General features: G+C 39.6%; 1 protein-coding gene across 1 annotated transcript in view; it reads left to right on the top strand.

Moving 5' to 3' along the window:
• Positions 1-2,209: 2,209 nt before the first annotated feature.
• LOC145263578 (large neutral amino acids transporter small subunit 1-like) overlaps positions 2,210-13,149 on the top strand; it is a gene marked incomplete at its 3' end in the record, with an annotated part of 158,192 nt that continues 147,252 nt past the window's right edge. Inside the window, 2 exon segments of the mRNA XM_080120424.1 lie at positions 2,210-2,270; positions 4,384-4,483. Coding sequence (XP_079976550.1) covers positions 2,210-2,270; positions 4,384-4,483 — 161 coding nt within the window.

Raw genomic sequence — 13,149 nt, 5'->3', positions numbered from 1 at the left:
AATAATAAAAGGAAAAAATGCGGGGAGTGATCCGCGCTATTTTTTAAATCGTATTTCCATGGTTAATTAAAGTTTTACGATATGTTTTTTTTATTCAATTGTAAGGTTAAAGTACAGAATAGGTACAAAACACCCTCCCCTCCCATGTTAAGAATGGCTTTTTAAATAACGTTATTATTTCAGCACGGATCACTCTCTGCATGAGTATCATAAAAATTAATACAAATAATACTTATCTCAATAAGTGAAAGGCTCATTTCTACCGGAAATGAAAGGCCGCATAATCTCACAGTTACAAAAAATATTTTTATTTATAATTTAATATTTTTATAATTCGCAATGTTAAATTATTTTAATAACATGCAAACATTCCTTGACTTTAAAAATAGATTTTCTGAAAATTTCAATTAAATTGGTAATGTAAAAATATCGACTTTGAACGAACCAAAACTTATATATATATATATATATATATATATATATATATATAGTAAGACAACACATCTAAAACAAAAATAGGTTCAGGGCTTCTAAAATTCATACTAGAATTGTCCATAAGTATCTGTAGCATAAGTAATAATCAGTTCTAATGTTTTCAATGTTTTTAAAATTAAAGGTTCAATCTTTGGTATAGGCAATACTAAAATACAATTACTGATTGGCTGATGGAACGAAAGCAAGCTACTCGTGTGAATTAAATTAAGGGTTCCATTAAAAATTCTGTACAGATTCTTGTGTTCAGTAAGCTGCATTTGAAGGAGGCCAGAGGTTACATCGGCAAAAACACTGTGAGAATAACATTCAAGATGAGAGCAATAGTTTGAATCATCCAAATCCTCATCTCAAAAGTACAAAAACTGTAGAGTTGAATGCAATAAGCAAAGAAGCACATGTGTGTGCATTATGTGGCTATACGACTTACCTTCAAATGGGATCTGAGAGAGAGAAAGAGATTAAAGATGGCGGCCATGGATTTATAAAGTGTAGTCTTGTGGAATTACACGAGATCACACCGCCTACTGCACACATATGCAAATGGAATGGAGTCATAGTATAGCTTTGTTGTCCCTTAATGACCTGATAGACCGGGCCACGATCATGATGAAGAATACCTATGAAATGAGAGAACCGGTAGTCGCTGCTGCACAGCCCACACCAAGTGATGATAGACTGTCTCAGGGGCCCTGCCTGCGTGGTGAAGTCATGCGTTATAGGTGCAATGGCCAGGGCCACATTGCGAGGAACTGCCAGCGGCGACTGATAGCTGTTTACTGCTACCAATGTAATGAGACTGGTCATATGGCCCGGGACTGTGTAGGAAACTGGGTTGGAGAAGGTGCCAGCATCGACCTCTTCCCCAAACAGAAATTAGACGAGGTGCTTCCGACCATTCAGACATTGTGCTCAGCACTCCTTGATTCCGAGTGCTCTTGCACAATAGTGAGCGCGGACCTCCGGCGCACTTGGAAGAAGAATATCAGGGTGACCACCCTCAGTGGATAAACATGGACATGTTGCGGGGTAGATGCTGTGAATATTCACACAAGAACTGGAAATTCGGCTAACATCGAGGTGCTGGTAGTGCTTGAAAAAATGCTTCTATGATGTCATCGGAGCCCCGGTGCTCACATAATGCAGATGGGGGGCGGTATAGTTTCAGGAGAATGTTGCAGTGTGTGCTGCACTGAAGATTGACCAGCCAGACTTTATTCTCAAATTTGATCAGAAGCAAAAGGCTTGGACAGCCGCGTGGAAGTGGCCGGAAAACCAGGAACCAGCCAAACTGCGGATTGAGGTAACAGAGTACCATGTGCCTGACCAAATGAGGCCTGCATACGAAAAGGAACTTCGTGATTGGATCAAGGATGGCTGGTTAATTCTCTACCCCTCTGAGAAACTTGGACCTCCCAAAGGCCTGATCCTGCTGATGACAGTTGCTCAGCACAACAAAGCAAAGGTGAGACCAGTGATGGACTACTGCGAACTAAACACACATGTTGATGTGTTCACGGCAGATTCTGATGTTTATGCCAGCAAGCTATTAGAGTGGCGCCAGTAGGATTCCAATGTGTCCCTGCTGGATCTAAGAAAAGTGTATCTGCAGGTTTGGATCAGTGAAACGATGTGGCCATTTCAGACAGTGGTGTTTGCTGGCAGGAGGTACTGCCTTACCAGACGAGGCTTCGGGTTGAACGTGGCACCCCAAATAATGAAGACCATCGTCAACACTGTCTTGTCACAGGAAGAAACAATAAAAGGGGGACATTGGCGTAAGTTGATGACATATATGTGAATAAAGACGTTGTGTCATCATCACGTGTAAGGTCCAAACTGAGTTTGGTTTGATTTGTAAGGACCCAGAACATTTGGAGGATGGCACCCGTCTTGGGCCTGAACGTTCGACAGGAGCGAGAGACCTTGAAATGGGAACGTGGAACTGCAGTTTCTGAAGTGCACAATGTCTTCATGAGGCGAACAGTATTCTCCTTGTGTGGAAAACTTGTGGGGTACCTACCAGTGTATGGATGGACTTGTGTGGCAACAGGCATCGTAAAGAGTAGGGCAAGCGTAGTCACCAAATGCTGGGATGATGAAACAGCAGACGATCTGTTGATTTGCATGGTGAAGGAGACCATTGCAAGGGTAAAGCAGGATGACCCCACCAAAGGAGACTGGTGCGTGCATGGAGACAAACTGAACATGTGGGTGGATGCAAGTTCTCTGGCGATTCATGTGCTGTTGGAGAAGAATGGTGCTGCGATTGAGGGTGCCTGCTGGATGTGACCAGCGAATGACGCTCCTCATATTAACCTGGCAGAGTTCAATGCAGTGATAACCTGGCACTCCAATGGAAAGTCAGGAAGTTACGCATACACACAGATTCACTATGCGTGTACCACTAGATGTCAGACACTAACAGGCAAGGTCAGGGTGGGCACTAAGGCAGCCACTGAGATGCTGATCAGACAGAGGTTGGAGACCGTCAGAAAGCTGGTAACAGAGTACAACCTGTCTGTGGATGTGGTACAGGTCACTTCAAATTGCAACCTTGCTGATAGGCTCACTCGGGTGCCACAGAGATGGTATGACACCATGAAGAAGAAAGTCGAGCCAGTACCATTATTACGTGCCGCCTCTATTGAGGTGGCGGATGAAGTCAGGAAGATACACCACCTCAGTGGACACCCCGGAGTGAGACGGACATGTTATTTTGAGCAGTTGTCCAATCCGTCGGTGTCCAAAAGAGCAGTGAAAGCGGTAGTTAAGGAATGCCAAACATGCCAGTCAATTGATCCCACCCCAGTTAGGTGGCAGAAAGGTTGGCTGGGAGTAGACATGACTTGGAGCCAGCTGGGTATGGACATACCCACTACGGTAGCCAGCACTTCCTCACCCTGATCGATTGTGGACCGACAAGGTTCGCAATTTGGCACCTATTAATAAGACGGGATTTCTCCAGTGTCATCTATGAATTGGAGTCCATATTTTACAAAAGTGGCTACCTGAAGAGATCCTCACGGACAACAATATGGCCTTCTGCAGTGGGGAGTGCAGGCATTTTATAGACAAGTGTGGGATCCAGTTCAGACACTGATGTGCGTACATGCCGAGGGGCAATGACATAGCAGAGCGGTGCCACCGAAGCATGAAGAGGATCGCGGCAAGAAAATGCATGATCGATAGATATAACGCAACACCAATCCTGCTTCGTAGGAGTGCCCGTAACAAACGACCATGTCCACCACGCCACATGTGTGATCTGGAGGGAGGCGTGTAGAGTTGAATGTAATAAGCAAAGAAGAAAGCACGTGTGGCTTTACAACTTACCTTCAGGTGGGATCTGAGAGAAAGAGAGATAAGGTGTAGTCTTGTGGAATTGTACGAGATCACACCGCCCACCTCACACATATGCAAATGGAATGGAGTCAGCCTGTTGACAGAGGTGAGGGGGAGACACGTGCTAGAGATAGTTGTGAGTGATGAAGCTGACAATGATGAATTCTATTTGAACTTTTTGTTTATTTTGCTGTTTACCATTTAACTGCAACAACTCGTGCTGACAAAGAAGAGTTTGAAGTTTCACATTCATTTTTCATCATATTTTTATAAAAAAAAGTAAAGTAAGACATCAGCGTTAATTTATGGTAATCAATAACAGGAATCCATAATAGAAATCGATAAATGAACACTAGTAATTCTAGATGGAATCAGTGAAATTCCTTGAAAAAAATTTAATCCTTATTAAACATAATTTTAATTCTCTAAGTGTCAACATATCGATTTCTATAACAAGCAAACAAACTTTCTAATGTCGGTATATGGAGAAAAAATATTTTTGTGCGTCTTTGTATTAAGTAATTATTCATATTTCTTATTTTTCAGGGGAGATTGAATATTTTAAGGATGCATTTCAAGATAGCATTTATGCAGCCGGCCCGATTGCGTTGTCATTCTATTCTGGATTTTGGGCCTATAGTGGATGGTAAGTACAATTATTCAACCAGTACAAATAGTATGTGTTTTTTTTTTTTACGAACCATCATATAATAATAATCGGTGCCTTCATTGGTCTAAAAGGGATTAACAAAAGAAATAAACAAGATAGAAGATTACTTATAAAATACAAGCAATATTTTCTCAATGAAGATCTCTTGTTGGGTGGGACGTTTCTTAGGGGGGAAATGTCTACAAATTTTATCTTGAATGTAAAAATTGTAGACATTAAATGATGCATTAAAATAAACAATGAAAAAGAAAAAACCTGTCGTGTCACCATCATCACCATTATCATCATCACCATTATCATCATCACCATTATCATCATCACCATTTTAACTTTATCATCTGTTTTGCATGCTGGCATTTGTTGGATGGCTTTTAGAAATTAATTTCCAGGTAAATCTATCTGAGCAGGTTCTTATAAAATATCTTTTTCTTTATCTTTCTACATCTACTAATTAAAACACTCCCTTCAATTATTTCATCATCATATTCCGTTTAAGGTCCGTTCTACATGTTGGCATGTGTTGAGCAACTCATCATTTCTTCATGTTTTCCTTGGCCTTCCTCTGCTACCTCAACTGTGCTACATTTTCTGATCCTAGCGCTCTCATCAGTTCTTTCAATGTGAACATCTTCCTATACTCTCCAGTTAGTCTTCCTCTAAGGTCATCATATCTAATCCTGTCTTTAAGACTCGCATTGCACATCCATCATATCATTCTCATATCCATCATATCATTCTCATATCATTCCACTCCATGCAGCACATATCCTGACCAGCATTTCACTTCTATACATCATCACAATTCATTCTATACATCATCACAATTCATTCTATACATCATCAGAATTCATATGTTTGATAGACTCTTCCTTTGATCAACAATGGTAACACTCTGCTGGTTAGTAATGATATCAAGTTAACAAGAAAGTTCTTGCGGTTTTTAACTTTTAAATTCACATGAACATATTTTGGCTCAAACAAAAATTTAATCATCGAAATAAGCACCATCAGAATCAACACACATTTGTCAACGCAAAACAAGTGTATTTATGCCAGTAACATAAAAATCTTGCGTTCTGGTGGCACTGAAGGTGTTTTTGATATTGCTTAGGTTTTTTAAGCATTTCTCATGCAGAAAGTTGTTGAGATGTTTGAAAAAGTTTTAGTCGGTAGGTGAGAGGTCTGGAGAGTATGGCGGATGAGGTTTTTTGCAGTGTAATTTGTTCAACTTCTGCAGGGTTGGTTTAGCAACATGCAGACGGGTATTGTTTCTTAGTTTCTAATATATTTCATCTATTTGTTGGCAGTACTTCTCTGCCATAAGTTTTGCCTGCATTAAAAAAATCCAAGATGGATGAGACCAATTGCAGACCACCAAAAATCAGCATAACTTTCTTTTTGTGCAACTCTGGCTTTGGGAAGTGTTGTGGAGCTTCATCGGTGTCTAACCACTGAGCTGAGCATCGTTGATTGTCGTAAAGAACCCACTTTTCATCACAAGTCATAACCCAGTCGAGAAACGGGTTGTTCTTGTTGCATAAAAGAAGAGAAAATGACACTTCATAACAGCGTTTGTTTTGTCATTCAAGTTGTGAGGCACCCATTTATCAATTTTTTTTGTCTTCCCAATCTCTGTCAAATGGTTGGAAATCGTTGTATATGTTACGTCTAATTCAAAAGCAAGTTCTCAAGCAGTTGTGCATGGATTGGCTTCGACTAAGGCTCTTAATTGATCGTTGTCAACATCTGATGTCCGACCACTATGCTCATCATCTTCAAGACGCTCCTCACTGCCACATAATTTCTTAAACCACCATTGTGCTGTGCATTCTGTAGTCGTTCCTGGGCTAAACGCTTTGTTGATATCACAAGCTGTTTCAGCAGATTTTCAGCCGAGCTTGAATTGAAATAAGAAAATTGTGCAAATTTAATTTTTTTTTCTATCTTGTATGCAACGTTCTGGAAAGAAAACAATTGTTTTAAAACGATTCTTATGTTAACGATTAGTGAAGATCGTTAGCATTAGAATGATGTCTAAAGTAAAGCTATTATAACAAAAACTTATTTGAAAAAAACATCATTTGAAATCAAAAACTTATTTGAAATCAAAATCAAAAATTCTGCAGGAACTTTCTTCTTCTACTTCATCCACTCCTACTTCTTCTACTTGATCCACTCCTACTTCTTCTACTTCATCCACTCCTACTTCTTCTACTTCATCCACTCCTACTTCTTCTACTTCATCCACTCCTACTTCTTTCTGCCTCTCCCTGTGCTCTAATGGTATCACCAAAGTAACAAAACTTCTAAACAACCTCAATAACTTTGCCATTGAAATATACTTTTCTCCACATCTGAATTCTCATCCCTATCAATTATCTTACATAGACTAGTTATCAACCTAACAACAGTCCTTCCACTGCCCTTGATGTCCACACAATACTTTTGAATACAAAAAATTAAATTGCATCTCACAACTCTCTTCCAGACATGACAAAAAACTGCATGTTTGAGATTTTGCATAAATGTGGAAAACTCTACAAAGGTGAGATGTGTGACTTCTAAAAGTAAGGTTAAATGAACACCAAAAAGTCATAATATGTGGAGAAATTGAAAAAATCAGGCCTGATAGACCAGAGAGGGAGAGAAAAGAGCATCCACCACCTATTGTGGGATGAAGTAAAAAAAAAAGATCAATAGAAAGTAAGATGATATAACCTTTGACCTTCTTCAGCTGTATCTTGTCAAACTCTGGAATGTTTCTGTTGAACTCAGGAATTTGGACGGAATTTCGAGTGGAACCTTTTTACTTAACCGGGGAGGGGGGGTGGTTAGCATGGTGATATTTACAACTAGAAATAAAAATTGGTTTAAGGCTGCTAAAATTCGTACTAGAAATAAAAATTGGTTTAAGGCTGCTAAAATTCGTACTAGAAATAAAAATTGGTTTAAGGCTGCTAAAATTCGTACTAGAAATAAAAATTGGTTTAAGGCTGCTAAAATTCGTACTAGAAATAAAAATTGGTTTAAGGCTGCTAAAATTCGTACTAGAAATAAAAATTGGTTTAAGGCTGCTAAAATTCGTACTAGAAATAAAAATTGGTTTAAGGCTGCTAAAATTCGTACTAGAAATAAAAATTGGTTTAAGGCTGCTAAAATTCGTACTAGAAATAAAAATTGGTTTAAGGCTGCTAAAATTCGTACTAGAAATAAAAATTGGTTTAAGGCTGCTAAAATTCGTACTAGAAATAAAAATTGGTTTAAGGCTGCTAAAATTCGTACTAGAAATAAAAATTGGTTTAAGGCTGGTAAAATTCGTACTAGAAATAAAAATTGGTTTAAGGCTGGTAAAATTCGTACTAGAAATAAAAATTGGTTTAAGGCTGGTAAAATTCGTACTAGAAATAAAAATTGGTTTAAGGCTGCTAAAATTCGTACTAGAAATAAAAATTGGTTTAAGGCTGCTAAAATTCGTACTAGAAATAAAAATTGGTTTAAGGCTGCTAAAATTCGTACTAGAAATAAAAATTGGTTTAAGGCTGCTAAAATTCGTACTAGAAATAAAAATTGGTTTATGGCTGCTAAAATTCGTACTAGAAATAAAAATTGGTTTAAGGCTGCTAAAATTCGTACTAGAAATAAAAATTGGTTTAAGGCTGCTAAAATTCGTACTAGAAATAAAAATTGGTTTAAGGCTGCTAAAATTCGTTATGAAATAAAAATTGGTTTAAGGCTGCTAAAATTCGTACTAGAAATGTCTGCATGCACAGTGGCGTGGTGGTTAGGGTACTGGGAAAAATCAATTTGAAAAAGTGATATTCTTCTGAAGGTTGAAGGTTCAATCAACTGTGTGGGCGACCGAAGTGTACATTTGTAAATTACTTGGGACATCTGTTCAGTCATGACTGATGGAACAACAGCACGCTACCCCTGTGGAGTAAATAAAGGGTTCCACTCAAAATTCCGTCCAAATTTCCAAGTTCAACAGAAACATTCCCGAGTTCGTCAAGATACACCTGAAATCACACTCAAGATGAGAACAGTATCCGATGAATAATAATACAAATAACCAATCCGCATCTGAAAAATTCGGAAACATCAAAGTAAAGCGACTCAAAAAGGCGACGCGTGTTATAACAATCTTTTATGTCACTCCAGTGTTGAACTCAAAATATATGGAAACCATTAATTACAATGTAACATGGTTCCCCAGGTCAACCCGTAAACACATGGACACATAACCTTGCAGGTGGTATATTAATTACAATGTAACATGGTTGCCCAGGTAAACCCGTAAACACATGGACACATAACCTTGCAGGTGGTATATTAATTACAATGTAACATGGATGCCCAGGTCAACCCGTAAATACATGGACACATAACCTTGCAGGTGGTATATTGTTTCCCCAGTCCTGGACCAATTAGTGTAATAAGGCCATCTTCAGTCTCTAAATGGAATGGTTGACCCTGTTGTCCCTGTAGCTACACTCTTATCTTCATCTAGTGATGGACCCTTCAAAATCTTCAGTCTCTAAATGGAATGGTTGACCCTGTTATCCCTGTAGCTACACTCTTATCTTCATCTAGTGATGGACCCTTCAAAATCTTCAGTCTCTAAATGGAATGGTTGACCCTGTTGTCCCTGTAACTACACTCTTATCTTCATCTAGTGATGGACCCTTCAAAATCTTCAGTCTCTACATGGAATGGTTGACCCTGTTGTCCCTGTAGCTACACTCTTATCTTCATCTAGTGATGGACCCTTCAAAATCTTCAGTCTCTAAATGGAATGGTTAACCCTGTTGTCCCTGTAGCTACACTCTTATCTTCATCTAGTGATGGACCCTTTAAAATCTTCAGTCTCTAAATGGAATGGTTGACCCTGTTAGCTACACTCTTATCTTCATCTAGTGGTTGACCCTTCAAAATTTTCAGTCTCTAAATGGAATGGTTGACCCTGTTGTCCCTGTAGCTACACTCTTATCTTCATCTAGTGATGGACCCTTCAAAATCTTCAGTCTCTAAATGGAATGGTTGTCCCTGTAGCTACACTCTTATCTTCATCTAGTGATGAACCCTTCAAAATCTTCAGTCTCTAAATGGAATGGTTGCCCCTGTTGTCCCTGTAGCTACACTCTTATCTTCATCTAGTGATGGACCCTTCAAAATCTTCAGTCTCTAAATGGAATGGTTGACCCTGTTAGCTACACTCTTATCTTCATCTAGTGATGGACGCTTAAAAATCTTCAGTCTTTTAATGGAATGGTTGACCCTTTTGTCCCTGTAACTATACTCTTATCTTCATCCAGTGGTTGACCCTTCAAAATTTTCAGTCTCTAAATCGAATGGTTGACCCTGTTGTCCCTGTAGCTACACTCTTATCTTTATCTAGTGATGGACCCTTCAAAATCTTCAGTGTAACATGGTTCCCCAGGTCAACCCGTAAACACATGGACACATAACCTTGCAGTTGGTATATTAATTACAATGTAACATGGTTCCCCAGGTCAACCCGTAAACACATGGACACATAACCTTGCAGGTGGTATATTAATTACAATTTAACATGGTTGCCCAGGTAAACCCGTGAACACATGGACACATAACCTTGCAGGTGGTATATTAATTACAATGTAACATGGTTGCCCAGGTCAACCCGTAAACACATGGACACATAACCTTGCAGGTGGTATATTGTTTCCCCAGTCCTGGACCAATTAGTGTAATAAGGCCATCTTCAGTCTCTAAATGGAATGGTTGTCCCTGTGGCTACACTCTTATCTTCATCTAGTGATGGATCCTTCAAAATCTTCAGTCTCTAAATGGAATGGTTGACCCTGTTGTCCCTGTAGCTACACTCTTATCTTCATCTACTGATGGACCCTTCAAAATCTTCAGTCTCTACATGGAATGGTTGACCCTGTTGTCCCTTTAGCTACACTTTTATCTTCATCTAGTGATGGACCCTTCAAAATCTTCAGTCTCTACATGGAATGGTTGACCCTGTTGTCCCTGTAGCTACACTCTTATCTTCATCTAGTGATGGACCCTTCAAAATCTTCAGTCTCTAAATGGAATGGTTGACCCTGTTGTCCCTGTAGCTACACTCTTATCTTCATCTAGTGATGGACCCTTCAAAATCTTCAGTCTCTAAATGGAATGGTTGTCCCTGTAGCTACACTCTTATCTTCATCTAGTGATGGATCCTTCAAAATCTTCAGTCTCTAAATGGAATGGTTGCCCCTGTTGTCCCTGTAGCTACACTCTTATCTTCATCTAGTGATGGACCCTTCAAAATCTTCAGTCTCTAAATGGAATGGTTGACCCTGTAGCTACACTGTTATCTTCATCTAGTGATGGATCCTTCAAAATCTTCAGTCTCTAAATGGAATGGTTGACCCTGTTGTCCCTTTAGCTACACTTTTATCTTCATCTAGTGATGGACCCTTCAAAATCTTCAGTCTCTACATGGAATTGTTGACCCTGTTGTCCCTGTAGCTACACTCTTATCTTCATCTAGTGATGGACCCTTCAAAATCTTCAGTCTCTAAATGGAATGGTTGACCCTGTTGTCCCTGTAGCTACACTCTTATCTTCATCTAGTGATGGACCCTTCAAAATCTTCAGTCTCTAAATGGAATGGTTGTCCCTGTAGCTACACTCTTATTTTCATCTAGTGATGGATCCTTCAAAATCTTCAGTCTCTAAATGGAATGGTTGACCCTGTTGTCCCTGTAGCTACACTCTTATCTTCATCTAGTGATGGACCCTTCAAAATCTTCAGTCTCTAAATGGAATGGTTGACCCTGTAGCTACACTGTTATCTTCATCTAGTGATGGATCCTTCAAAATCTTCAGTCTCTAAATTGAATGGTTGACCCTGTTGTCCCTTTAGCTACACTTTTATCTTCATCTAGTGATGGACCCTTCAAAATCTTCAGTCTCTACATGGAATGGTTGACCCTGTTGTCCCTGTAGCTACACTCTTATCTTCATCTAGTGATGGACCCTTCAAAATCTTCAGTCTCTAAATGGAATGGTTGACCCTGTTGTCCCTGTAGCTACACTCTTATCTTCATCTAGTGATGGACCCTTCAAAATCTTCAGTCTCTAAATGGAATGGTTGTCCCTGTAGCTACACTCTTATCTTCATCTAGTGATGGATCCTTCAAAATCTTCAGTCTCTAAATGGAATGGTTGACCCTGTTGTCCCTGTAGCTACACTCTTATCTTCATCTAGTGATGGACCCTTCAAAATCTTCAGTCTCTAAATGGAATGGTTGTCCCTGTAGCTACACTGTTATCTTCATCTAGTGATGGACCCTTCAAAATCTTCAGTCTCTAAATGGAATGGTTGACCCTGTTGTCCCTGTAGCTACACTCTTATCTTTATCTAGTGATGGACCCTTCAAAATCTTCAGTCTCTAAATGGAATGGTTGCCCCAGTTGTCCCTGTAGCTACACTCTTCTCTTCATCTAGTGATGGACCCTTCAAAATCTTCAGTCTCTAAATGGAATGGTTGCCCCTGTTGTCCCTGTAGCTACACTCTTATCTTCATCTAGTGATGGACCCTTCAAAATCTTCAGTCTCTAAATGGAATGGTTGACCCTGTTAGCTACACTCTTATCTTCATCTAGTGATGGACGCTTAAAAATCTTCAGTCTTTTAATGGAATGGTTGACCCTTTTGTCCATGTAACTATACTCTTATCTTCATCCAGTGGTTGACCCTTCAAAATTTTCAGTCTCTAAATGGAATGGTTGACCCTGTTGTCCCTGTAGCTACACTCTTATCTTCATCTAGTGATGGACCCTTCAAAATCTTCAGTCTCTAAATGGAATGGTTGACCCTGTTGTCCCTGTAGCTACACTCTTCTCTTCATCTAGTGATGGACCCTTCAAAATCTTCAGTGTAACATGGTTCCCCAGGTCAACCCGTAAACACATGGACACATAACCTTGCAGTTGGTATATTAATTACAATGTAACATGGTTCCCCAGGTCAACCCGTAAACACATGGACACATAATCTTGCAGGTGGTATATTAATTACAATTTAACATGGTTGCCCAGGTAAACCCGTGAACACATGGACACATAACCTTGCAGGTGGTATATTAATTACAATGTAACATGGTTGCCCAGGTCAACCCGTAAACACATGGACACATAACCTTGCAGGTGGTGTATTGTTTCTCTCAGTCCTGGACCAATTAGTGTAATAAGGCCATCTTCAGTCTCTAAATGGAATGGTTGACCTTGTTGTCCCTGTAGCTACACTCTTATCTTCATCTAGTGATGGACCCTTCAAAATCTTCAGTCTATAAATGGAATGGTTGACCCTGTTGTCCCTGTAACTACACTCTTATCTTCATCTAGTGATGGACCCTTCAAAATCTTCAGTCTCTACATGGAATGGTTGTACCCTGTTGTCCCTGTAGCTACACTCTTATCTTCATCTAGTGATGGACCCTTCAAAATCTTCAGTCTCTAAATGGAATGGTTGACCCTGTTGTCCCTGTAGCTACACTCTTATCTTCATCTAGTGATGGACCCTTCAAAATCTTCAGTCTCTAAATGGAATGGTTGACCCTGTTGTCCCTGTAGCTACACTCTTATCTTCATCTACTGATGGACCC

This window comes from Euprymna scolopes, chromosome 39 (assembly GCF_053919585.1).
Source record: "Euprymna scolopes isolate OS-2025 chromosome 39, ASM5391958v1, whole genome shotgun sequence".
Classification (NCBI taxonomy): Eukaryota; Metazoa; Mollusca; class Cephalopoda; order Sepiida; family Sepiolidae; genus Euprymna; species Euprymna scolopes.
Note: the sequence above shows the minus strand (reverse complement) of the source record. Positions and strands in the feature narration are given on the sequence as shown.